General features: G+C 42.1%; 1 protein-coding gene across 1 annotated transcript in view; it reads left to right on the top strand.

Moving 5' to 3' along the window:
* HCN4 (hyperpolarization activated cyclic nucleotide gated potassium channel 4) overlaps positions 1–26161 on the top strand; it is a 392202-nt gene that overhangs the window by 261712 nt on the left and 104329 nt on the right. Inside the window, exon 3 of the mRNA XM_033920731.1 lies at positions 21490–21651. Coding sequence (XP_033776622.1) covers positions 21490–21651 — 162 coding nt within the window. The remainder of the gene's footprint in view (positions 1–21489; positions 21652–26161) is intronic.

Raw genomic sequence — 26161 nt, 5'->3', positions numbered from 1 at the left:
CCTTCCTCCCCCCCCCCCCCCGCGGGACCCTGCGGCACCATCAACTCTTACTCCCTCTAATGTCGGCCCTGCAGCTCCAGACTTCCTCGCACCTTCTCCCCTCCCCCTTTGGATCGCTATTATTTTAAATGTTATAGCCGCGGAGCTGTATCCATCAGTGGAGATGTCTAACCTCGGCCTGCCCCGGAACTCTTACTGCAGCAGCCGCCCGTCTAGGCAGGAACAGGAAGTCACTGTTGCAGTAAGAGTTCCGGGGCAGGCCGAGGTTAGACATCTCCACTGATGGATACAGCTCCGCGGCTATAACATTTAAAATAATAGCGATCCAAAGGGGGAGGGGAGAAGGTGCGAGGAAGTCTGGAGCTGCAGGGCCGACATTAGAGGGAATAAGAGTTGATGGTGCCGCAGGGTCCCGCGGGGGGGGAGGAAGGAAGGAAGAAGAGGAACCGAAGCATGGCAATTGTGGGGAAGTGCAGAGCTGCAGGAGCTGTTATAGCCGCGGAGCTGTATCCATCAGTGGAGATGTCTAACCTCGGCCTGCCCCGGAACTCTTACTGCAGCAGCCGCCCGTCTAGGCAGGAACAGGAAGTCACTGTTGCAGTAAGAGTTCCGGGGCAGGCCGAGGTTAGACATCTCCACTGATGGATACAGCTCCGCGGCTATAACATTTAAAATAATAGCGATCCAAAGGGGGAGGGGAGAAGGTGCGAGGAAGTCTGGAGCTGCAGGGCCGACATTAGAGGGAGTAAGAGTTGATGGTGCCGCAGGGTCCCGCGGGGGGGGAGGAAGGAAGGAAGAAGAGGAACCGAAGCATGGCAATTGTGGGGAAGTGCAATCCCCCCAATGCGTCCCCTTACCTTACCTCCCCTTACCTTTGCGACGCGTGTGTGCGCTGTGAAGAGAAACTTGTGCGCTGCGATGTAATATTTTGTGCGCGAGCGCAGGCCAGCGCAGCTTAGCGGGAACACCGCCGCCGCCGCCGCCTCCTCTTTCCTTGGGGTCTCTCCGAGTACTGCACCGGACATCCTGTATTTGTGTATAAGATTCTTGTTACCGACATGCATCACCTTACACTTATCCATGTTAAACCTCATTTGCCATGTCGCAGCCCATTTCTCAACCGTGTTTATGTCACATTGCAGGTCTGAATAATTTTGCATCGTCTGCGAATTTAATCACCTTGCTCGTCATTCCAATTTCCAGGTCATTTATAAATATGTTGAAGAGCACGGGTCTAAGCACCGAACCCTGCAGCATTCCACTCGTGACGCTTTTCCAGTCCGAGTATTGTCCATTTACCCTCACTCTCCGTTTCCTATCTGCTAACCAGTTTTTAATCCACGTGAGTATTTCACCCTCGATTCCATGGCTTGCAATTTTTTGAAGCAGTCATTCATGAGGGACCTTGTCGAACACCTTCTGAAAGTCCAGATATACAATGTTGACTAGGTTACCCTTGTCTATCTGCCTGTTTACTCCCTTGAAGAAGTGCAGGAAGTTCGTCAAGCAAGATCTTCCTTTACTGAAGCCGTGCTGGCTGTTCCTCATAAGATCATGTCCGTCAAGGTGGTCAATGATGCGGTACTTTATCAGCGCCTCTACCATCTTTCCAGGTACCGAGGTCAGACTTTAGTTTCCCGGATCTCTCTTCGAACCTTTCTTGAAGACCGGCATAACATTCGCCACTTTCCAGTCTTCTGGAATCATTCCCGATTTGATCAACAGATTGGTTATTAGTTGAAGCAGTTCAGGTATAACCCCTTTCAGTTCCTTGATTACCCTCGGATGGATGCCATCCGGTCCAGGAGATTTATCATTTTAAGCCTAGCAATCTGCCTGCATACCTCTTCTAGACTGACCGTCAACTCAGAGTAGCAGTATGTAATACCCTGTTTCCCCAAAATAAGACCTATCCCGAAAATAAACCCTAGCATGATTTTTAAAGATGCTTCTAATATAAGTCCTACCCAAAAATAACCCCTAGTTAAAAATCGACCCCTGAAGCCTCCCCTCCCCGCCGAATGTCCTCAACACTCCCTGACTCCATCCCTGACCTTAGTGTTGCCTGATTTGCTGAAAAAATTGGACTCGATTCAGCAACCCCCACCCCTGCTGCTTTAGGAGTCATCAGAGTGAAGGTACGTCAGTTTCACGGTGGGAGAGTCAGTAGGGTTCTGCTGCATAGGGGGGATGGGAGGGAAGGAATAGAAAGATGCTGCACAAGGGGATGGGTGAGAGGGGAGGAATGATGCTGCACATGGGATTGAGGCGGAGGAGAGAAAGGAAAGAGGAAGAATTGGGGTGGAGGAGAGGAAGGGAGAGATGATTGTTGTACTTGAGGAAAAAATAAAGACATCCCCATAAATAAGCCCTAGCGTGTTTTTTGGACCCCAAATTAATATAAGTCACTGTCTTATTTTCGGGGAAACACGGTATATATATGCACTCAACACAAACTCACATCAAATCTTTTCAGAAGTGATGGCAAAGCTCACAATGGCTATTGAATATTCAAAGATCTTGGCAGGGGACTTTAATATCACCAGTACACCGGGAACAGATTGCAGACCTCACACAGTGTCAGGAATGATAATGATAGAATAGGGGTAAATTTTATAATGAATGAGATACTTGGCAGGCCGTACTCTCTCAGGAATTGGATTTTATTGTCTATTCCAGAGTCCATTCTAGCAATTCATGAATAGATTATATTTTGGTAGCATAGGGGCTTTTTGCGTATACCTAAAATACTCAAATCACTGATGTAGTATTCACTGATGGCTCGATTGCGCTAGCACACTGATAAGGAAAATAAATCCTACCTTACACATGGATGAGGAATTCAAAGAGTACTTGATAGGGGCATTGAAGGAGTACGAGTTCAATAATGCAAAGGGAGCTAACAATGATATCATTTATTGGGGAGGTTGCCAAAGTGGTGTTAAGGGGTAAGATTACTTACAAAGTGGGGAGGAGAAAGAAACAGAACACTCCACCATTAGATCTTACCAGAGAATTACATAAATTCACATGCCAGCAAATAACCATACCTTGAACATATGCTCAGTGTGTAATTATGAACAGCACAGCTACACCTTTACAAACAGCACAGTGTAGGTGTGCTATTCATAACTACACATTGAGCATTGAGCACATGTGCAAGGTTTGGAAGGAATTGCTCCCGCCAGTAAGAAAAATTATTTGACCCGGTCAACTTAATTAGTAGACTGTGTACAAGATGCAGGCAAATTTTAATATGACAAGAACACAATATATAAAACCCTTTTACCAATAAAGGGACCCGACATGGTCCATGTTTCGGACAAACCTCCGTCAGGGGTCCATGGTAAAATAGAGGGGCTAAAAAAAGCCACAAAAAATGAAGAATATCGACGGGATGCTGTTGGCTTTTTTGGCGAACTTGACACACACAGGCATCCCGTCGATATTCTTCATTTTTTGTGGCTTTTTTTAGCCCCCCTATTTTACCATGGACCCCTGACGAAGGTTTGTTCGAAACACGGACCGTGTCGGGTCCCTTTATTGGTAAAAGAGTTTTATATATTGTGTTCTTGTCATATTAAAATTTGCCTGCATCTTGTACACAGTCTGCAGTTTTGTTTTGTTTGCTTCTGGCTGATTTTTTCTGCAGATCTTTTTTGGATCCTTTTTTTGTTTTTGTGTTTCTCCAACTTAATTAGTAGCAATTAACCAAAAGCACTTTGGAAGATAGAAAAAGGTATCTAATGTTAACGAAAAAGATAGCGCTTCCCAAACCTGATCCTCTGGGCACTCCAGCCACTCAGGTTTTCAGGACATCCACAATGATTAGTCATTAGACAGATCTGAATGCAGTGAGGGAGTGCATGCAAATATGTATCATGCCTATTAATTGTGGATAAAACCAGCAGGCCCGCATAAAAATATATAAATATACTGTTTTATTACAATGAGCGCTGACAATTCTCAGTTGCCCGCAACCAAATTGTTATCAACCTGTGCAGTGTGCTGTGTTTACAATTAGATTGCCACTGACCTGATTTTTTTTCTCAGCCCCTGACGCAGCCCCAGAGGGGGGCAAAACATGGTATGTCAGGCAATTGAGAATTGTCCGTGTTCATTGTAATAAAACAATTTGTTTGTATATTTTTATGCTGGTTTTGTTTTTGGACTAGATCGTACAGATGTTGCAGATTGCTTGTCTATCTGTTTGGGGAGATATCAATTATGGATATTTCGAAAACCTGACTGGTTGGGATACCCCCAGGACCAGGTTTAGGGAACACTGTCTTAAGTAAAGAGTAGTGACCCACATCAATATTTATTCATACAGGGCTGGAAAGTGTACCAAGTTGCATGGATCACAGCAGGGATCTCAAAGTCCCTCCTTGAGGGCCGCAATCCAGTCGGGTTTTCAGGATTTCCCCCAGTGAATATGCATTGAAAGCAGTGCATGCACATAGATCTCATGCATATTCATCAGGGAAATCCTGAAAACCTGACTGGATTGCGGCCCTTAAGGAGGGACTTTGAGACCCCTGGATCACAGGGACTGGGATAGGGTTGCCAGATTTTCCAATCGGAAAATCCAGACCGCCCGTCCAGTTTCACCCATCCCCGCCCTATAACGCCCTAATCCCGCAACCAGTCCTGCCCTAGCCTCTCCCCCCCCCCCCCCCCCACTGCCTGCTCTTGTCGGGCATGGAGGATGTCCATGCATGCGTGGATGCCATGCGATGTCACACATACGCGCGCATGTGCATGATGTCATCGCTTGGCATCCACGCATACGGGGGATTTCCTCCCTGCCGATGCGATTTGAGGAGGCTTTTCAAAACCCAGACAAAGTGCCAGGTTTTGAAAAGATGTCCGTGGAAATCCGGACGTCTGGTAACCCTAGACTGGGAGCTTGGTTCACATTACATAAATTGATATTATTGACAAAATTGTTAATGTTTACTGAGAATTATATAGCAAGGAACCTTACAGCATAGCGTGAAGGGAGTTTTTTCATGATCTGGCATTTCCCTTAACTAGAGAATGACACGGGGGACAAATTTTTCCCGGTCCCCGCAGGAACTCCATTTTCCTGTCCCGTCCTAGCAAGTTCTATTCCTGTCCCTGTACCATTCCTGCAAGCTCCATACTGATCTGCACAATCCTCAGACACTTTAAAATCATTCTAGAGCTCACATTGTGATGTCATAATGCCTCATTCCACCAATGCCTAAGCTCTGTCCTCATCTGCACAAGCCTCAAACACTTTAAAATCATAAGTGTTCAAGGCTTGTGCAGCTAAGGCAGAGCTTACAGGAATGGGGCAGGGACAGCAACAAAACTTACGGGATGGGGAAAAATTTATCCCGTGTCATTCTCTACCTTTAACCACATATCACAGTTGGGGAAATTCAAACAGCTATTACAGACTTAAAATAAGCTAAAATGCCAGGGCCTGATGGATTAGGGCCAGCATTCTATAAGATCCTATGATATCATATAGGGGTAGCCCTGGTAGCAATGTGCAGAACTCTACAGGGGGGGAGGGGAAATAGATGTCAAAGCAAAGCAATGCCAGATCTTGGTGCTTTCCAAATCAAGCACAGACTCTGAATTTAGTAGGATATTACCAGCCCATTTCACTTTTAAATCAAGACGTGAAAATAAAAGCAGCCATATTGGTGAGCAGATTGAGTAGGGTTGTCCCATATTTAGTTAACCAGATCAGGTAAGTTTTGTGCCTTGGCAGTGTGCTTCAGAGATTATAATAAAGGCCCTAACTATGCTAAGGGAAGGTAAATTCAGAGGTGGAGATGATATTACAAGCCCTGACCCACAAGGGCTTTTGATAAAGTAACTTGGGACCGTTTGTGTTAGGTAGTACAACAATATGGCGTTGTGGGGTCTTTTCAAGAATGGATTCAGGCACATTACAGGGCTCTGATGGCACAACTGTTAATCGGAGGTGAACATCTTTCCTTCTGAAGTGAGGGACAAAACAGGGAGATGCCTCTTCTCACTCTTATAGGCAGCATTTTGATCCTATCTATAGTAAATAATTGTAATTTCTTCTTTCTTTCCTTCTTTATTAAACTGTTTTAGAATTTATTGTAAAACATTATGCTGATGCATTCAAATGGCAGCATATCAGGCTTTAAACGGTAAATTTTGTTAGCTGTAGTGCTAGAACCATTGGCTGCCAAAACACAGCAGTCGGATGAAATACAAGGAATCCAGCTGGGAGTGCAAAAATAAAGAAAAGCACATTTGTAGCTGACATGTTGCTTTTCACAAGTAATAACACAACTCATTGCGCTAATTAGGCATTTTGGGACTTTCTTTGGGCCTTTGCATTAACTTTGGCAAGTTATAAGCAATGCCAATTACAAAACCCTGTTTATCCAGTATCACGGTACAGTTCTGCCCAAAAATATATTTATCAAAGGAATCTTCTAGATAAATTAGTTGACAGCACTCGTACCTCACGCGGCATGACACTCTTCTTTGATTGATTTGTGGTTAAATCCTTGTGAGTGCCAGTATATATCATCACTTGCGACTTTTAAGACTCCTGAGGCAGGCCTGATGGCCGAAACATGCGCATGTCGAGTCATTGAAAGTGTCATTTTGATGTTTGAACAATAAAGATCTTCATACTACAAGACGAATTGGAGGACATTTTTTAATGCGCACCATTCTTATCTGGACAATTCCACTCTGGTTTCAGCAAATCAGTTGCGTCAGAAATGAAAGACCTTCCCTTTCTCCGTTGGGCGAGGTTGCACTTATAATACCTCCCAGGTTGCTATACCCACTGTCATCAGGGACGTGCCAGAGTAAATCAGGGCAGTAGAAGGCCCCGAAGCAGCATGTGTAGAGTGCTGCAGACGCTGCTGGAATCGGCAGGTTTGTCAGGACTGCGGGAAGGGAAGGGGGTGGCGGTAAGGACTAAGGGAGTCGGCCAGACCTCGGGAAGGGAAAGGGGGGTAGGGGAAATGCTGCTACTGCACAGGGAAGTGGTGTGGGGGAAGGAAATGGAGGGGGAGGGAATGCTGCTGCTGTGGCTGCTGCACAGGGAAGTGGGGGGATCAAAATGTTGCTGCTGCACAGGGAAATGGAGGGGGAGGGAATGCTGCTGTGGCTGCTGCACAGGGAAGTTGGGGGGAGAGAAATGCTGCTGCATAGGAGGCAGGGAGGCAATACCTCCCAGGTTGCTATACCCACTGCAGATGCTGCTTATCCCTCTCCCCCCCCCCCACCCCCACCTTTTACAAAAGCTTTTTGTAGCACAGGCCGGAGTAGTGAATGCTCTGTGCTGCTCTCGATGCTGAGGACTCTCCACCACGTATTTATGGACAGAAGGTATGGAAGAAATGGCTCAGTGGGAACTGCAGGGGGAATGTAAGGAGAGAGGAAGAGCAAATATTGGGCAATGTGGCGAAACTGTGCAGAGCCGTGACTGTGGGGAGTGAACTGCGGGGGATGATGGAGGAAGGGGAGAGATGTGTTCTGGCCCTATGGATATGTACATATGAGTTTTTGCATTGTATTAATATAGTGTACCAATGGAAGCAGGGATAATAAATACCATTAACACAGAATGCAAAAGATGATATACAGCATGCGAGACAGGAAAGTAATTGTACCATTCTTATGAGTTTTGGTTTATATGCTTCTTTAAGGACTGTATATGCAGTAAGGGAACCTCACTTGCTAAATAACTCTTCGCTTATTTTTTCTGTCCAAGTTATCATAACTATTGCAAAAATCTAAATAGTTCAAGGCATTAATAAGTAGCTTTAATTAGCTGGTGTTGTGTACAAACTGAATTAAACTTACATGAAAAGCATCTTCTCTGGATGGATGATGATTTGGAGGAAAAATGTGTCAAAGAATTGTTTCTAGGCTGGTGATCTATTTCATTTAAACACAGACAATGAAGTACAAAGGCTGTTCTCATTATAAAAACAGGCATCAACCCCTCACATTCAAGCCAAAGGATTTTTGCACAAGCTGCTACTGCATTGAATGACCAAATGTTTTCTGCAAACTCTCTGGAGCCAAGGAATATTACAGAATAACAGTTCTTTTATCTCGAAGGAAGGAAAATTAAATTTCTTCTTCAAATTTCTGAATCGAAAGTTTATATTAAGGCATTGCTGTTAGGATGTCCCACCCCCACCTGAAATGTAATCCCAACTAAGATGGGGGTTTCTCAGGTTTCCCCCAAGCCTATTTCCCTTCTTCCCCTTCCTGCATATCCGGGGATAGCACGACTATTTTTCCAATTCTCTCATCCTATAACCTCCAAATTATCTTCAGAGTTCCTCTTGCCTTCACTGTACATATCCAAAGTAATGCAAAATTATGGCATCTTCTCTATGTCAGTTCCAAAATCCACAAAGACAAAGTGGAATTGTCCCAATCAGAATGGTGCACAAAAAAAGTGTCTTTCAACTCATCTGATAGATCCAAATGCCTTTATTCATCCAAAGTGGAATTGTCCATTGGGTCATTGAGTCATTGTATGGATTGACGGAACTTTGGATGAATAAAGGCATTTGGATCTATCAGATGAGTTGAAAGACACTTTTTTGGCGTACCATTCTGATTGGGACAATTCCACTTTGTCTTTGTGTTTTGATTTTTGTGGTTTTGTTCCCCCTGTTCTCTAGTTCCAAAATCCACATCAAAGGGGATGGGATTTGAAGTACTGCCTTTCTGTTGTTACAATCAAAGCGGTTTGCATATTATTTACAGATACTTATTTTGTACCTGGGATAATGGAGGGTTAAGTGACTTACCCAGAGTCACAAGGAGCTGCATTGTGAGTTGAACCCAGTTCTTCTGGTTTCAAAGCCACACCTCCACTCCACCCCTTATGCCTTCTTGTCATCACCTCATGCTTAGGCTATTGCAACTTGATTCCCACTGGATTTTCATTAAACAATCTGTCACTACCTCAATCTCTTCAAAAGTCAAAATAACAGTTCGTCTTTCACCGCCATTGCTATGACTATGTAACTCTTCATCTCAAATCACTATATTGGCTCACTGTCTACTTCTACTTCAATTCAAGCTTCTTGTACTAACAAACAGACAGCTTGGAAAAGAGACAGCTAAGGGGAGACATGATTTGAAGTCTACAAAATCCTGAGTGGTGTAGAACGAGTACAAGTGGATTGATTTTTTTACTGCATCAAGATTTACAAAGGCTAGGGGACAACTCGATGAAGTTAGAGTAATACTTTTAAAACCAATAGGAGGAAATATTTTTTCACTCAGATAATAGTTAAACTGTGGAACGCGTTGCCAGAGGATGTGTTATGAGCAGTTAATGTAGCTGGTTTTGAAAAAGATTTGGACAAATTCCTTGACGAAAAGTCCACAGTCCATTGGTCTGACCCAGTAAGGCTATTCTTATGGGAGCCTATCATAGGACAGTCAAGCCATTGTGACATCACTGATGAGTTTGACTCTTAGGCATTGGTGGAATGAGGCATTATGACATCACAATCTCAGCTCTGGAATGCTGCTACTGTTTGGATTTTGCCAGGTACTTGTGACTTGGATTGGCCTCCGTGAAGACAGGATGCTGGGCTAGATGGACCACTGGTCATGTTATGTTCTTATGTCTTCACTCTGTAGCTCCTCATTACCTATTCTCTCTCATCTTGCCCTACACAGCTCCTCCTGAATGCTGTTCCTCAGACAAGCTACAAATAGTTATGCTTCTCTCCTCCGTTACTCAGTCCCAAACACCTGGCATAATCTTCCTGAACTGATGTGTCTTTCTTCTAACTTGGCCACTTTCAAATCACACCTACAACTTCACCTTTCTGAAACTGCTTTCAATTCCTAACCTGCTTCTCTCCCATCATTCCCTTGTCGTTCATTTAATTCCATGGCTGTCAGTTTGTGTAAATCGTGGCCAGATGGTGGTATCTACAGGGCAGAGATTGCCTCTTTTGGGTGCCTGTGCTGTGGTGATGTTTATTCACAGTAATGGCAATAATCATTGCCTCCCTAACTGCAGCTGTTTTGCTCTGCTTTTTCCTCTAGAAAAAGTTCTTATTACAGACACTATTAGAGTTCGACCGCAACCCAGCCATCTGATGAAGGCTAAAGACAGAGGAAAAAAAAGTGAGAGCGAATGCTGCTTAAACTTGCTTACAATAGGAACCAAGTTTACGTGGACCTCAGCTCAAATAAGAGAAACCAACAATCCCATCAGTATTCTGTCCCTGTGCCTAGACCCTGATTCAGACTAGAGAACGACACGGAGACAAATTTGTCCCCCGTCCCCGCAGGAACTCAATTTCCTCATCCCGTCCCTGCGTGTTTTCTTCCCGTCCCTGCCCCATTCCTGTAAGCTCTGCCTTAACAGCACACGCCTCAAACACTTATGATTTTAAAGTGTTTGAGGCTTGTGCAGATGAGGGTGGAGCTTACAGGAATGGGACAAGGACAAGAAAAGAACTCGTGGGGGACAGGACGGGAAAAATTTGTCCCCCTGTCATTCTCTAATTCAGACCCTTACCCTCTGGCTCTTTTCTCCAACAGATTCTTGAATGCAAAGATATCGGTCCTCAAATTCCATCTTTTGACTAGATTGCAAGTGCCACTGAGCAGGGACTGTTTCTTCCAACTTTCCAAGTTTATTAATTCTTTGTTATGCCTTCTATTCCAAGTAGCTAGACGGTTTTTACAATGAATAAAAACAATAAAAGTTAAAAATAAAGCAAAATATAATCTTAAAATATGAAGGAGGGAAAAGTCAGACTAGACGAATAGGAAACATGTGGGGAAGCTGGGGAAGGGAAGAAAAGTTACCATAAGATTGAGATATAAAAAGTTAGGGGGTGGTAAATACAGTAGGGGGCGTCTCTTCTATTTAGCATCATACAGTAGGAAATATTTAATCCATATCGAAAGCGTCGTGAAACAAGAAAGTTTTAAGTTTGGATTTGAATGATGATAAGAGACGACTCTTGCCTGCGTTGGTACGATAAATTTACGTCCCCAAAGGCTCATAGGGGTCATTTTAACAAAGCACGCTCAGTCTTCGGGGCCTAAAATTAGAGCGCTCAGCTTGTATTCTATTCTGGCACATTAGCGCACTTAATCTGTTATAACATGCTACAGCAAGTTGACATTTAGGCACGACCTCTTATGCCATGTCTATTAATTTTGGGCCCTAAAAATGCACTAGGTCTTATTTTCGGGGAAACACGGTAAGTAACTGTAGATTTTTGGTTTGCAATCCTGGAACAGTTGGGGTGGTGAGGTTGGGTAGGTCAGAGCTTCTTGTCACAAGGCCACTGTGGGCCCCTTCCCCACTGCATCCTCATCATCAGAGCTACTTATAAGAACATAAGAATTGCCACTGCTGGGTCAGACCAGTGGTCCATCGTGCCCAGAAATCCGCTCCCGCGGCGGCCCTTAGGTCAAAGACCAGTGCCCTAACTAAGACTAGCCTTACCTGCGTACATTCTGGTTCAGCAATAAAACCTGATAACCTCCAATACCATGGAGGGAGCCCTTCAGAAAATAGCACCCACTCTCCTTTTTAATGGCGGGAAGGGCAATCCCCAAGCCTATCCCCTTATTCCCCTTCCAAGTTTTATTAAAATTTGTTGAAACGCCCCTCATGAATTCGAAACGTTTTACAATATTAAAAGCAAAGGGGGAGACATACAAGGACATATAGACAGAACAAACTAAGGACTTAAAATTAAAACAAAAGGTGAGTTTTGGTGAAATACAATATTTACAGGAAAAGCAAACATCTCCTCCTTCAGACTGGACTGATGCCGACAGTGACAGCTGCCACAAGCAGCCAACTGGCTGGTGTACGCGCGAATACCCCCTCCCCTGGCAACCTTGTTACCCTGGCGCACTTTCACCCCTCCCCCCGGCCTCACACAACCTTATTTTCCTAGAATGCACACAACCTCTGGTGATCCAAAACGCCTGTCCCATAGCTCGCGCAGCTGCTCCCTTCCCATCTCATCACCTTCCGCACACGCGCACTGAAACAAGACTCCTTTTACAGTTGCATGTTGCGGGTCCAGAGGCACGCGAGCGCAGACCTCCCCCACCCCCCCTGCCAACTGCGTGGACAGGCACGCGCCAGAGTGAGACACTGCTACCGTACTACTTGGGCTTATTTTTGGGGTAGGGCTTATATGAAGACCTACCCTGAAAATCAAGCTAGGGCTTATTTGCGGGATAGGTCTTATTTTCAGGGAAACACGGTAGTTGCATGCCCAAATGGCAGCTTTCTAAAAAGCATGCACTACAATAGTATAAGAATGCCCATGACCCACCCATGTCTCTCCCATAGGAATCTCCCTTTTGCAGGTATGCTCAAGGACACTTAGGTGCTCAGTTGTAGAATGCACTTACGTGTAGACTTCTTTTTCCCTCATTTTGGCACTCAACTACTATTATCTCCCATTTATGTGCCTATAGGTGGGCATCTAATTGGTACGTAACTTAAAGCACCTTATGTAGAATGACCCCCACGCAATGTGACACCCATCAGCAAGCCTTCAGGGTACCCCTACAGTCTGGAATGCACCTCCATAAAAGACTTCACTTAACACAAGACTACCTTTACTTCAAGAAACAGGTGAAAACTTGGCTCGTCAGTCGGTTCTTTAATGGAAGAAGTAACCGACTTGTTAATCACAGGAGGAGTGGGCCAAACTTTCCTCAGACCGATGTCAGAGACTGGTAGAAGGCTACAAGAAACATCTCACTGCAGTTAGCCATTAGGGTGTCTTAATTTATTCCTCAGTTAGAATACACATTTTTGTGGATATCTTTTGTTTCATGAGTAAATCAATGAAAATGTTTGTTGTTTCCCTGCAATTACATCACATTCTTTTCCAGAGATAAATACAAAAATGATATTCTGTCTGGTTTGGGGAATGACACAAATTGAACAGGGGCAGACACATACAGCAGGAAATGTTCTTGATTTAATTTTTCTAACTGAAAAGTTACTGACTGCTAGAAAGAATTCCATGGTCGGATCACTCACTCTTGTCATTTCTGTTTATTGATTCTGTGAAGAAAGTGTTTCCAAAAAGACGTGTGTTAGTATGGTCTAGATTTGAAATATTAGCATTGATGGAGGCTTGGTTACCAATGTTACAGTTGAATGACAGTAGAACTGTAATAGAGGATTTTTTTTTTTTTATAATTCTTTATTGATTTTCCATACTTCAAAAGTGCAATACATGAATATATAGCACATAAAACATCAATTTAAGCACATCCACTTACAATTATATATATAACCACTCATTTTCTCCCCCCACCCCTCACCCCCACTCAATGATTATACAATAAAACATAGCGACATTTATTTGCCCAGTAATCTTACCCTTTTCATATTAATAATATCTTTCCACCCTTTGTTTGGAATGCTTCGCTCTTGTCTGCACTAGACAAGATTGAAGCAGAGAAAATTGATATCCAAAAGGAAAATCTCACTTCCTCTTCCCCTTTACTATTGATACCATTCACTCTTAGGCTTAGTATCATCTTTGAAAATACTTGGAGTTATTATTGCTGACAAATTTTCCTATCAGGATTATATAAATAACATTGTTAAATCTTGTTTTTATCGATTACGTATGATTCGTTCTATCTCCAAGTTTCTTGAACCCAAATCATTAACTATTTTAATACATTCACTTATTATCACTAAGCTTGATTATTGTAATTCATTATTAATCAATACTACTCAAAAAGAAAAGAAAGGGTTACAAATAATTCAAAATATTGCTGTTAAACTTATTCACAATGGAAAAAAATATGATCACGTAACTCCTTTTTTAATTGACTTGCATTGGCTTCCCATTAATAGAATGTTGAGATCCAATGAACCCCAATATAAACGACTGGGTTAGGTCAAAAAAGCCTAGTTCCAAAAAACGGAATCACAAATAAACAGATAGAGGAACCAGTTCAAAAAATACTTTCCACTTTCAAAAGTGAAAGTGGAAAGTATTTTTTGAACTGGTTCCTCTATCTGTTTATTTGAGATCCAATGAACAGCATTTATTGATGATCCCCTCTCTCAAAATTATTAATACAAGACAGCAATTTATTTTCTCTGTCACAGCCCCCCAAACATGGAATTCGCTTTCTATTTACTTGAGGGAAGAACGCGACTTGGAAAAATTTAAGAGTAAATTAAAAAGCTTCCTTTTTAAAGACGCTTTTGATACTTAGCTAGCCAGTTTTCTAGCTGATTTTAACTCTACTGTATAACCTTATTGTAGCATTTTGATTTCCCCTACCTTCATGTATTCTCCTTGAATGTCTTGCTTACTTTCAAATAACATGTAGTTCTTTTTTTTCCTTCTCTCCCTTGTGTTTTATAGGTTTGTCAAGTTTTGTCAATAGTCCTTCAAGACTTAGCTCTTGTTATGCATTGTATTGTTCCCTAAATTTTATAATTTTAGTACTGTGTACATCGCTTAGAATTACGATTAAGCGATTAATCAAAATTTTATTAAACTTGAAACTTGAATAAGTTTGTGAGTGACATTTCTGATGGGTTAGAAGGAAAAGTTTGCCTTTTTGCAAATGATACTTAAGATTTGTAACATAGTACGGTAAACACCGAAGAGGGAGTAGAAAGTATGAAAAAGGATCTGCAAAAGTTAAAGGAATGGTCTAATGCCTGGCAACTAAAATTCAGTGCAAAGAAATGCAGACTAATTCATTTGGGGATTAATAATCAGAAGGAACTGTATATGCTGGGAGGTGAGAAGCTGATATGCACCACCAACGAACCGCGGTTTATAAATAGAATGCTCATTCCATATAATTCATCACGTTCTCTCCAATCCACTGCTCAAAATCTTTTAACGGTTCCTTCTTTAAAAGTCATTGGTACCAGACGTCACGACATGTTTTCGGTGATGGCTCCCCAAATTTGGAACACCTTACCACAACATATAAGAGATGAAAATGACCTTAACCATTTTAAAAAATAATCTTAAAACCTTTCTTTTTAAAGATGCTTTTAATCTTTAAACGCAACTCATACAGGGCAGCAGACATCTTTTTTTTAAGCCAATTTCCCCCCTCCTTACGTTCTTTCCATTTATACTTCTTTTTTTCTTCTTCAAAGTATGAATTGTAACTTTACCCATTTATTCCTCATGTATTAATTTTGTCTGCATGTTTGTTCGTCCAACCCATTACAATTAATTTTAAATTATACATTACATTGTATGTTTATTTTATACTTTACTGTAACTCGCTTAGCAAATTATGGATAAGCGATTTATCAAATTTAAATAAACTTGAAACTTGATTCCATCAGAAGTTCGGAGTGATTTGAGATTTTGTGTTGGCATCAGTAATTCCCCCACATCTTCCTTGGTGAAGACTGAAGCAAAGAATTCATTTAATCTCTCCATTAGGGCTTTGTCTTCCCTGAGAGCCCCTTTTATTCCTCACTCATTTACTGCGCCAACTGATTCTCTTCCTGGCTTCTTGTTTGTGGATCTTTTAAATCTAGAGGGTTGACATATACGATTTTCCACTCATTTGTTTGATTTTAATATATCTAAAAATGTTTTTACTGTTTGTTTTTGCTTCCAGTGCAATCTTCTTTTCAGGGTCTCTCTTTACCTTCCTTATTAACAGTTTGCATTTGACTTGACATTCCTTGTGTTGTTTACAATTATTTTCAGTCAGATCCTACTTCCACTTTTTGAAGGATTCTCTTTTAGCTTTAATAGCTTCCTTCACCTCACTCGTTAATCATGCCAGCTGCCATTTGGTCTTCCTTCCTCCTTTTTTAATACAGTACATGGAATATATTTAGACTGGGCTTCTAGGATGTTCATCTGTATGTAGCATTCTCCCTCCATTTTCAGGAGAATGCTACATGCATATGAATACCATATTTTTGCGAAGACTTTTAAACATTCAAATACATTGACACAAGATTGAGTGTTGCTTTTTTTGACTTTTAGGCACCTAATCACTGGCCATGCTGAGTTAATCCAATTCCTATATTTGAATAAAGATCCCAGTAGAAACATATCTTTACCCCTACTTTTTATTGACTGATTTTATTGACATGGGGGAATCTTTCCATTTTTTGATGCTAGATTTTAGAAATTTATTTCAAACATCGCAATTAGAAAAGAGCAATGCCATTTTTGTTCTTAGATGTTCACATTAATTAGCTCCACCCTGGAAACCTATCTTTCAGAAGATGAGGTGACTAAAGGCAGATAAAAGTTGAACTATACCTAAAGGCAGATCCATCTCCAGGATAAATGCCACCATTCTCAAATTATCCTAAACAGGTTACTTCAGCTTCCAGCCTTTGACCTCCTCTTGCAGAGCAAGCCACAAAGCAAGGGAATCACAGGGTGTTTTGTTGTACATTATTACTCCATTAATCAGTTTCATAAACCAGCACTGCCAGATCAGAAAGTTACGTAAATATTTTGCAGGATATATGGTTAAACAGCAGGATCTGTTTGAGACAGTGTGGTAATAAAGCAGAGGAGCATGCAAGATCACAAACAAGTGTGGTGTATCAGAGAGACAAAGCAAAAATGAAAGACCCTCCATGCAGTTGCATGTACATTGGCATATTCTGAGGTCACTGTAGCATCTGAAAAGCACAGATAGGTGCATTTTCTTTTTGGTTTTTGAGGGCGGATGCTAGGATATGTGAATTTGCAGCAGGTCTGAGCTGCTGCCATCTCTTCTCTTCCCCTCCCCCTCCCATCTCCCTGACCTTACAGTGCCCTGTTACCATGGAAACCCAACAGAACACAAAGGGAATACCGAGTACCAGGGGAGACCACCGCTCTTGTCATGACTGGGGGGGGCGCAGCAAGCAGTCACTGAGAAGGACTCGGCAAGACTCTGCTGAAGTGACGTTTTCAGGAGATGCCGATGCATTGGCAAAGCAAGAAAATTAGCATTCTGACATCTATGTTAATATATCAGGCTACAAACAAATGTCTCAAATATGGCAATCGATTGGATGTTGAATTCCTGATATAATGCAGTTGTTGTTTTTATTATTATTATTATTTTTAATAAACTTTATTCATTTTAAAATAATTAGAATAAGTGAAAAATAATAAACAAAACATTTACACTATAGACATCACTTAAAATATTACAAGATTCTTACAGACCAATAACCCTCCCACTCAAATTATTATTAATTATTATTATTAATAATTTTGGTAGTACACCCAAAAGATGTGAAAGTGTTTTGCACTCAGTGCTTGGAGATAATGTATAAAGTGGAACTCTCAAATCCACTTTTTCAAAATTCCTAATTATTGAAATTGTACTTATTACCCAACAATTTGTATGCATTCCATTATTAATTGAGATTTTTTTAAAAGAATTTACAAAAATTAAAAGAAAACAGTATGCAAGAGCACATTCCTATATAGAGGTAATTCAGTTTGTTATGTCAATAGTGTTCAGTGAATGAGAATTCTAGTATGCAGACTAGAGGTCTGCACGGGAATGGGGATTGTGGGAATCCCCCCCCCTAACCCACGGGACTCCCACGGGGACCCTCCTCTGGCCCATGGGACTCCCACAGGGACCCCCCTCTAGCCAACGGGACTCCCACGGGGATGGAAGGCTTTGGAAGCAGGGTTCGTCCATATAATATAATGGACACGTCAGCCTTAGTAAAAGAGGGGGGTTTATAAGTTAATTACCTGAACAGAAAACAAAAAAAGGGTTCCACCAGATTCCACAAGGAAAACAGCAGCGCAAACACAAAACAAACTGTGGAATTGATGATCCTGTCAGAATTGCTGCTTTTTATGGGGACGAGCAGGGATGGAGGTAATTTCTTGCAGGGATGGGTGGGGACAGAGAGTATCCTGGTGGGGACGGAGAGGATCCTGGCGGGGACGGGTGAGGCCGGAGAGGATCCTGGTGGGGACGGGCGGGGATGGGTGAGATTTCTGTCCCCGCGCAACTCTCTAATGCAGACTCCCTCAGGCCTGGGTTGTACAATTATTGTGTGATCTAGAAATCACATACAGTATTTATTATTCAGAAGTCCCGGACTCTACTCTCATGATATTATAATAGATGGAGTTAACTTCCGATTTTTAAACCATTATTGTTTTTCTAGTCCTTCACTGGGAAGCCAATTTATATAGAAAGGCTGGGCCCTCATAGAGAATCAAGCTACATGGATGGAGAATCACTTAAAGAAGCCCTTTTACTAAAACACATTTAAAAAATGAGCTTAGTGCATTTTAACACGGGACTTTTCCACTTGCTAAAAGTCTATTTTAAAACAACTGTAAAATAGGGATTTAAATTTTTTTTATATTTGCAGGTCCAGTGCTAATTTTTCCATTTGTGCGAGACCAACCAAAAAGTTAACACAAGAGGGCTTAAGAGGTACTCTGTGTTAACAAGGTAGCACACACTATTCAAAATGCACTAGCTGGTTAACACAGATAGGTCCATTCCCTACCCATGGCACACCCTTCCAAAATATAATTTTAAAAAATTCTTAACATACACTTAGCACATGAGAAATGCAAAATTACCTCAATATATTTTAACTTGTTCTGTGGTAAGCATTTCCCCGTGCATTAAATGCATGTTAGGGCTTAACACTCTTTAGTACAAGGTCACAAACTTAGCATAAGAACATAAGAAACGCCTTCACCGGATCAGACCTAGGTCCATCTAGTCCGGCGATCCGCACACGCGGAGGCCCAGTTAGGTGCTCCCTGTTGGAGACCCGGATTTCCCGTATCCCCCGATATGATTTGCAAGAAGGTGTGCATTCAGGCTATGACCTCTTGTCCGTGTCACATCTGAAAATGTCAGTAATGCTTCTTCCTGGTCTATTATGTCAAATCCTTTTAATAATTTAAAAGTCTCTATCAAATCCCCTCTCAATCTTCTCTTTTCGAGGGTGAACAGTTCCAGTTTTTTGAGGCGTTCTTGGTAGCTCAAATTCTCCATACCTTCGACTAGTTTCGTGGCTCGCCTCTGCACCCTCTCCAGCAGAGTTATATCCTTCTTGAGGTATGGAGACCAGTGCTGGACACAGTATTCTAAGTGTGGTCTGACCATTGCTCTGTAAAGTGGCATTATGACGTCCTCCGACCTACTCGTGATCCCCTTTTTAATCATGCCCAACATCCTATTTGCTTTCTTTGCTGCCGCCGCACATTGAGCCGATGGTTTTAGGGTACTATAATGCACTCATGAACAGGCTGTTGAAAATATCTTTCTGCTTCTGAATCATGTTAGCATTTCCATGTCTAAAAATATAGTTGTTGCATTTTCAGATATAGAGGTGCAATGTATGTTTGTTTGTTTTTTTAAGAACATTCTACAGTCTAAAGCCCCTTTTTACGCAAGGATTTTTTTTTTATTGCCAGCCTCTGTGTTGAAAGCTCCAAGTCTCATAGGAATTCTATGAGCGTTGAAGCTTATATTACAGCGGCCTGTGATTTTTATTTTTTTAAACCTTACGCGGCTTGATAAAAGGAGCCTAAAGGTCTTATGTTGTGATTCGTATGTGGCAGTGGTCGGTCATGGCATTTTTATCGAATACATGTGGTGGTGAAAATCTTCCAGTCACATACACTACAAGATGTGACACAACAAGTAACACTTTGACAAACCATTCATCTACTATATATGGGGGGCCACTGAAAAATTCTCATCCCAACCAAGAAGAGAATGATGTGGAGCCATGAAACTTAAATGTTATTCCACACTTTTGACTCTTTTCATTTCAATGAGGCAAATGCATCTGGCAAATGGGCACAAGTACAGGGAAACCAAGCCATTGTGACATCACCAGTGAGGTTGGCTCTTAGACATTTGTGGAATGAGGCATTATGACATCACAATACAAGGAGCCACTGAAAAATTCTCAGCCCAACCAAGAAGAGAATGATGTGGAGCCATGAATCTTACAAGTTATTCCACACTTCCTTTGACACTTTTCATTTCAATGATATGAAAAGAGTCAAGAAAAGTGTAGAATAACTCGTAAGTTTCATGGCTCCACGTCATTCTCTTCTTGGTTGGGCTGAGAATTTTTCAGCAGCAAATCGTACCACATATGCCCCATGTTGGCAAAGTTGTAATTAATTTATCGATAGATGTAAAATAATTTGCTGCCAGTGCTATTAATAGCATGGCCCCCTTTTATGAAGCTGCGTTAGGCTTTTATATCACTGGCTGCGGTGGAATTCCTATGAGCGTCGGAGGTAATACCACCGCAGCTGGTGATAAAAAAGCCTAATGCGGCATCATTGATCTTGAAGTAAAGAGGATCCTCTTTAAGCTACGAGATTTATCGAAAAGATGATAAGATACAGACAGCTTTGGAGACCATGTGAGTCCCTTCCTCAGATAGGTTAGGTCAGGAGTCTGAAACAGTCATGTACAACTTCATTCAATGTCTTTTGTTCCAACAAAAGCCATAAGAACCCCAAAGGAATTCAGCATTATTTAAAAATAATTTGTGCTAAAGGAAGCAGCTAGTCAAGAAAATCTATTCTCCATTTTCTGCATTTGATCTCCAGCTCTCCTCTTTCCATATCTATTTTTAATTGTAACCCTTTATTTCTGTGTATTCTCTTTCCAGCCTGAGTGACAGAAACCTCCTTCATGCAATATGCAAAGCAGGGATTTGCTTTAATTTGAAGTGAAATGGGAAAGTGTAATAAAATGCCCTGCATAATTTCAATTTGATCTTGAAATGAATTAAATTTTGTTCATTTTCATTTGTTTCATTTCACCCCCTCCCCCCCCCCCCCCCACACACACCCCCCCTTTTTACTAAACTGTGGTAAGGGTTTCTACCATGGCCCAGGGCACCAAATGCTCCAATGCTGCTCCGATGTTCATAGGAATTTTATGAGCTTCGGTGCAACGTCTGAACATTTAGTGCTCCGGGCCGCAGTAGAAACCTCTACCGTGGCTTAGTAGAAGGGAGATTTAAGAAGCCAACAGCTGTTGTAAAAAGTCTCAGAAAAGAAAGCCTTCATGTTCTGTAGGCTTTTCCTTATAGGCAGAAAATGTATCTTATCGTTCTTATCTCTGCTAGTGTGACCATTGCAAATAGCACCCAACAGACTAAGGCTGGAACTATTTTAAGCCAGAAATTAACAATAGTTCTGGGCTTTGCCTGCTAACATCATTTGCAACAGTTGCAACTCATCAGGCATGAATGAATAGGGGCCTTTTCTGCCCCATGAAGAGAGATTACTATACTAAGAGAGGATGAGGATTTTTAATTTTTTTTTTTTTGGGGGGGAGGGGTTTGTTTTGTGTTTGTTTGGGCAGTGTTTTGCAACAGTAATAGGGTGGGAACCTACTTTTTTTGTTTCTTTTTATTATTTTGTTTTTTTTTTTAATAAATGATGTGGAAAAATGCTGATTATTATTATTGCTCAGTGTTCCTCTCCATCTACTTTGCAGATCTTCCACATGACCTACGACTTGGCGAGTGCAGTGGTACGTATTGTAAACCTCATCGGGATGATGCTGCTGCTTTGTCACTGGGACGGCTGTCTACAGTTTCTTGTCCCAATGCTGCAGGATTTCCCCGAGGACTGCTGGGTGTCTCTCAACCGCATGGTGGTAAGAACCTCAAGAGAATCTATCACAGGAGCATTTCATGCACAGTAGAGAATGACACGGGGACAAATTTGTCCCTAATCCCGCAGGAACTCAATTTCCCCGTCCCGTGCATTTTGTTACTGTCCCTGTCTGTGCCCCATTCCTGTTAGCTCCGCCTTAACTGCACAAGCCTCAAACACATAGGATTTTTAAGTATTTGAGGCTCGTGCAGAAGAAGAAAGAGCTTAGGCATTGGTGGAATGAGGCATTATGACATCACAATCTGAGCTCTAGAATGTTGCTACTTATGATTTTTAAGTGTTTGAGGCTTGTGCAGATGAGGACAGAGTTTGCAGGGATGGGGCAGGGAACGGAAAAGAACTTGCGGAAATGGGACATAAAAATGAGTTTCCCGCCGGGACGGGGAAAAGTTTCCATGGACTGGAAAACAGCTAACGTCATTCCATTGCACAAAAAAGGTTGCAGAACGGAAGCTGCGAATTACAGACCGGTCAGTCTCACCTCAATAGTGAGCAAACTCATGGAAAGACTTATTAAACAGGAATTAGATACGATCCTGACCGAGAAGAATCTACAGGATCCCCAGCAGCATGGATTCACAAAGGGAAGGTCCTGTCAATCCAATCTGATCAGCTTCTTTGACTGGGTTACAAGGAAACTGGATATGGGGAAGTCTCTAGACATCGTGTACTTGGACTTCAGCAAAGCTTTTGATAGCGTCCCGCACCGCAGATTGTTGAGCAAGATGACTTTGATGGGATTGGGAGTGATATTGACGACATGGGTCAATGACTGGTTAAGCGGTAGAATCCAGAGGGTGGTGGTTAACGGTACCCCCTCCAATACATCGGAGGTGACCAGTGGAGTGCCACAGGGATCGGTCTTGGGACCGATCCTTTTCAACATATACATAAGAGACCTGACTCAAGGGCTTCAAGGTAAAATAACACTATTCGCCGACGCCGCCAAACTATGCAACATAGTAGATAACAGCACCTTACCCGACAGTATGGAGCAGGACCTGCTCTTATTGGAACATTGGTCCTCGACTTGGCAGCTGGGCTTTAATGCCAAAAAATGTAAGGTCATGCACCTTGGCAGCAAAAACCCATGCAGAACTTACACTCTGAATGGTGAGACCTTAGCTAGGACTAGGGCAGAACGAGATTTGGGAGTAATCATTAGTGAAGACATGAAAACTGCCAAGCAGGTGGAGAAAGCTGCATCCAAGGCTAGACAAATGGTGGGATGCATCCGTAGAGGTTTCGTCAGCCGGAGGCCCGGTCATAATGTCCCTGTACAGATCCATGGTGAGACCTCATCTTGAATATTGTGTTCAATTCTGGAGACCACATTATCAAAAAGATGTGCGGAGAATCGAGTCGGTTCAGCGAATTACCACCAGGATGGTCTCGGGACTCAAGAGCCTCCCATATGAGGAAAGACTGAATAAACTGCAACTATACTCGCTCGAGGAACGTAGAGAGAGGGGGGACATGATTGAGACTTTTAAATATATCACGGGCCGCATCGAGGTGGAAGATGATATCTTCTTTCTTAAAGGACCTTCAACCACAAGAGGTCATCCGCTGAAAATCAAAGGTGGGCAATTTCATGGCGACACCAGGAAGTATTTCTTCACCGAAAGGGTAGTCGATCATTGGAATGAACTTCCATTGCAGGTGATTGACGCCAGCAGCGTGCTCGATTTCAAAAAGAAATGGGATATGTATGTGGGATCTCTAGCCGGGTGAAGTCTGGGGGTGGGTCATTAGCGTGGGCAGACTTGATGGGCTGCAGCCCTTTTCTGCCGTCATATTCTATGTTTCTAAGTTTGTCCTCATGTCATTCGATAATGCACAGCAACATGGAAGATTAAATAGCAATGATCGGGGAAAGGAAACAGAGCAAACTGTGGAGAGAGGAAGGGATCTGCAGTAAGAATGTCATATCATATAGGTGGGTGATATCAGTCTTCTGACAGACAACATTCATCTCCCTCGTTCCCTTTAACTAGTTTCTATAAATTTATTTATATAACTGCTCAATCATTTGAGCTACAATAGCCAATCAAAGTAGTGCACAGTCTACAATGCAATTCATACAATAAAACTAAAAATCTAGGGCTCCTTTTACTAAGACACGCTAATCGATTTAGCACACGTTAATCGATTTAGCGTGTGCTAAAGATTAGCACGTGCTAAATGCTAAGGCGCCCCTAGAATATAATAGGCACCTTAGTATTTAGCGTGCGCTAATCTTTAGCACATGCTAAGTTGATTGGTGTGCACCAAGGGCTCCTTTTACGATGCCGCGTTAGTGGCTTTATAGCACGGGACTTTTCAACACGCGCTAACCCCCGCGCTAGCCGAAAAACTACTGCCTGCTCAAGAGGAGATGGTAGCGGCTAGCGCAGCCGGCAGTTTAGCGCGCGCTATTACGCGCGTTAAACCGCTAACGTGGCTTCGTAAAAGGAGCCCTAAATCAGTTAGCGCGCCTTAGTAAAAGGACCCCCCCCCCTAGCTACAGATCAAACATATAAATATATATCAAATATGAACATGATAAAATAAATAACAATACAACAGGATCAGGTTGAATACCAGTCAAACTCTTGAAAACAATCACAACCTTCAGAAATCTCACCGCCATGCCTCATTAACACCCTCCCTCCCCTTTTTTTTTTTTTTTACAAAAACATAGCATGTTTTTTTACCAGCAGCCGCGGTGGTAACAACTCTGATGGTTTTGTAAAGAGGGGGAAAGACATCCCCACAAAAACTTGCCCCAAAAGACCCTGGGCAAGTCACTTAGTCCCAAATTCTGTAACCAGCGCCTAAAGTTAGGCACCTATTTCGGAGGCGCCCAACTAAATAAGGCGCCTATCTAAATTGAAGAACAAGCTCAATTAAGCTTTTTAATCGGCACCGATTGAAACCTAGGTGCCTACCAAGAAAGCGCGATTCTGTAACAAGGCGCCTCTAAAAATTTAGGCAGCCTTCAAAAAAAAAAAAAAAAAAGAGGCGCTATGCATGTTAGGCGTGGGCGTGGCTACATGTCAGGCGCCTTGTTGCAGAATCGCTGCTCTTAAGCGTGCTTAAGCGCTCAGCCAGGCGCCTAACATTTAGTTGCGCCTAGGGCTGGCCTATTTCTTGGGCGCCTCCAAAATAGGTTCCGCTCAGCCTGATTCATTAAACAGCCCCCAGTTTTCCTTGAATCGCGCCGAACAGTGCCTAATTAGGCGCTTCTTATAGAATTTGCCTGTTAACCCTCCATTGCCCTAAGTGCCATAGCTAGATTGTGAGCCTGCCAGGATACATAAGGAAAATTCTTAAAGTACCAATTAGATTATAAACTAAATGTGAACTGCTCAGATGGCTGTAGCTGATGGGCAGCATATCAAATACAAAGTCATAATAATTATTATGATTATTATTGGCTTATACTTTTCTCAGTTCAATGCGAGTTATCCAGTGTACCTGAATGTATTATTTTTTTCTTGAAGGATTTGCAGTCTAAGCCCCCCCCCCCCCTTTTATAATGCCGTTCTAGAGGCTGCCACTGTGGTAACTGCCCCAGCCCATAGAGATTTCAAGGGCTTCGGGGCCATTTCTACATGGCAGCCACTTGGACAGCTTTGTAAAAGGGGGAGAGGGTAAATTTGAACTTAGGGCAAAGGAGGATTAGGTGGCTTGCCCAATATCACAAGGAATAGCACTGAGATTTCAACCCTGATTGTTGGGGGTGAGGGGAATATATATATATGTTTGTGTTAATTAAAATCTGGTATCCCGCAATTTACAGAAAATCAATGCATCTTACAAAACACAATAAAATCAGTTATCAGTTACAATAAGAAAAGACCACCATTATCAATAGGAAAGACCTAATCTAAATATTAAAGAGAAAAATAAAACAAAACTCCTTTTGTTGTGGTCTCGTGAATGTCCACTGACAATCTAAAAATTACCTCAAATTAAAGGCCAATTTTTAAAAAATGAGTTTTCAACATAGACTTACATTTTGGAAATGAAAGTTCACTTCAAATAACTTGTGGAAGGTCATTTCATAAGAATGGAGGTAAAAAGAAAACAACAACCACCAGAATTACGAGTCGATTCATAATAAGCCATTTTTGGTGAAGGAAGTACCAGTCTCTGAGAGTTAACTGACCATAATGTATGTGTTGGAGTATATGGAATGGTTACAGCAACCAAGTATGATGAAGCTGAATAATGTAGATCTTTAAAAGTCTGACAAAGAATTTTAAACTTAGATCTATAATGAACAGGCAACCATTGTGAATTTATCAACAGAGGAATGATATGATCATATGTTTTAGCCTTGAATAGAAGCCTAACTGCTGAATTTTATAATGCCTGTAAGCTATGTAAAAGTGCCGCATTGATTCCACAATATATTGAATTACAATAATCTAACCTTGATATTAAGCATGAATAAGTGTGTGAATGGAGTCAAAATCTAACGTCTTACTGAGTGAATAGATACG

Source organism: Geotrypetes seraphini, chromosome 14 (assembly GCF_902459505.1).
Source record: "Geotrypetes seraphini chromosome 14, aGeoSer1.1, whole genome shotgun sequence".
NCBI lineage: Eukaryota > Metazoa > Chordata > Amphibia > Gymnophiona > Dermophiidae > Geotrypetes > Geotrypetes seraphini.
Note: the sequence above shows the minus strand (reverse complement) of the source record. Positions and strands in the feature narration are given on the sequence as shown.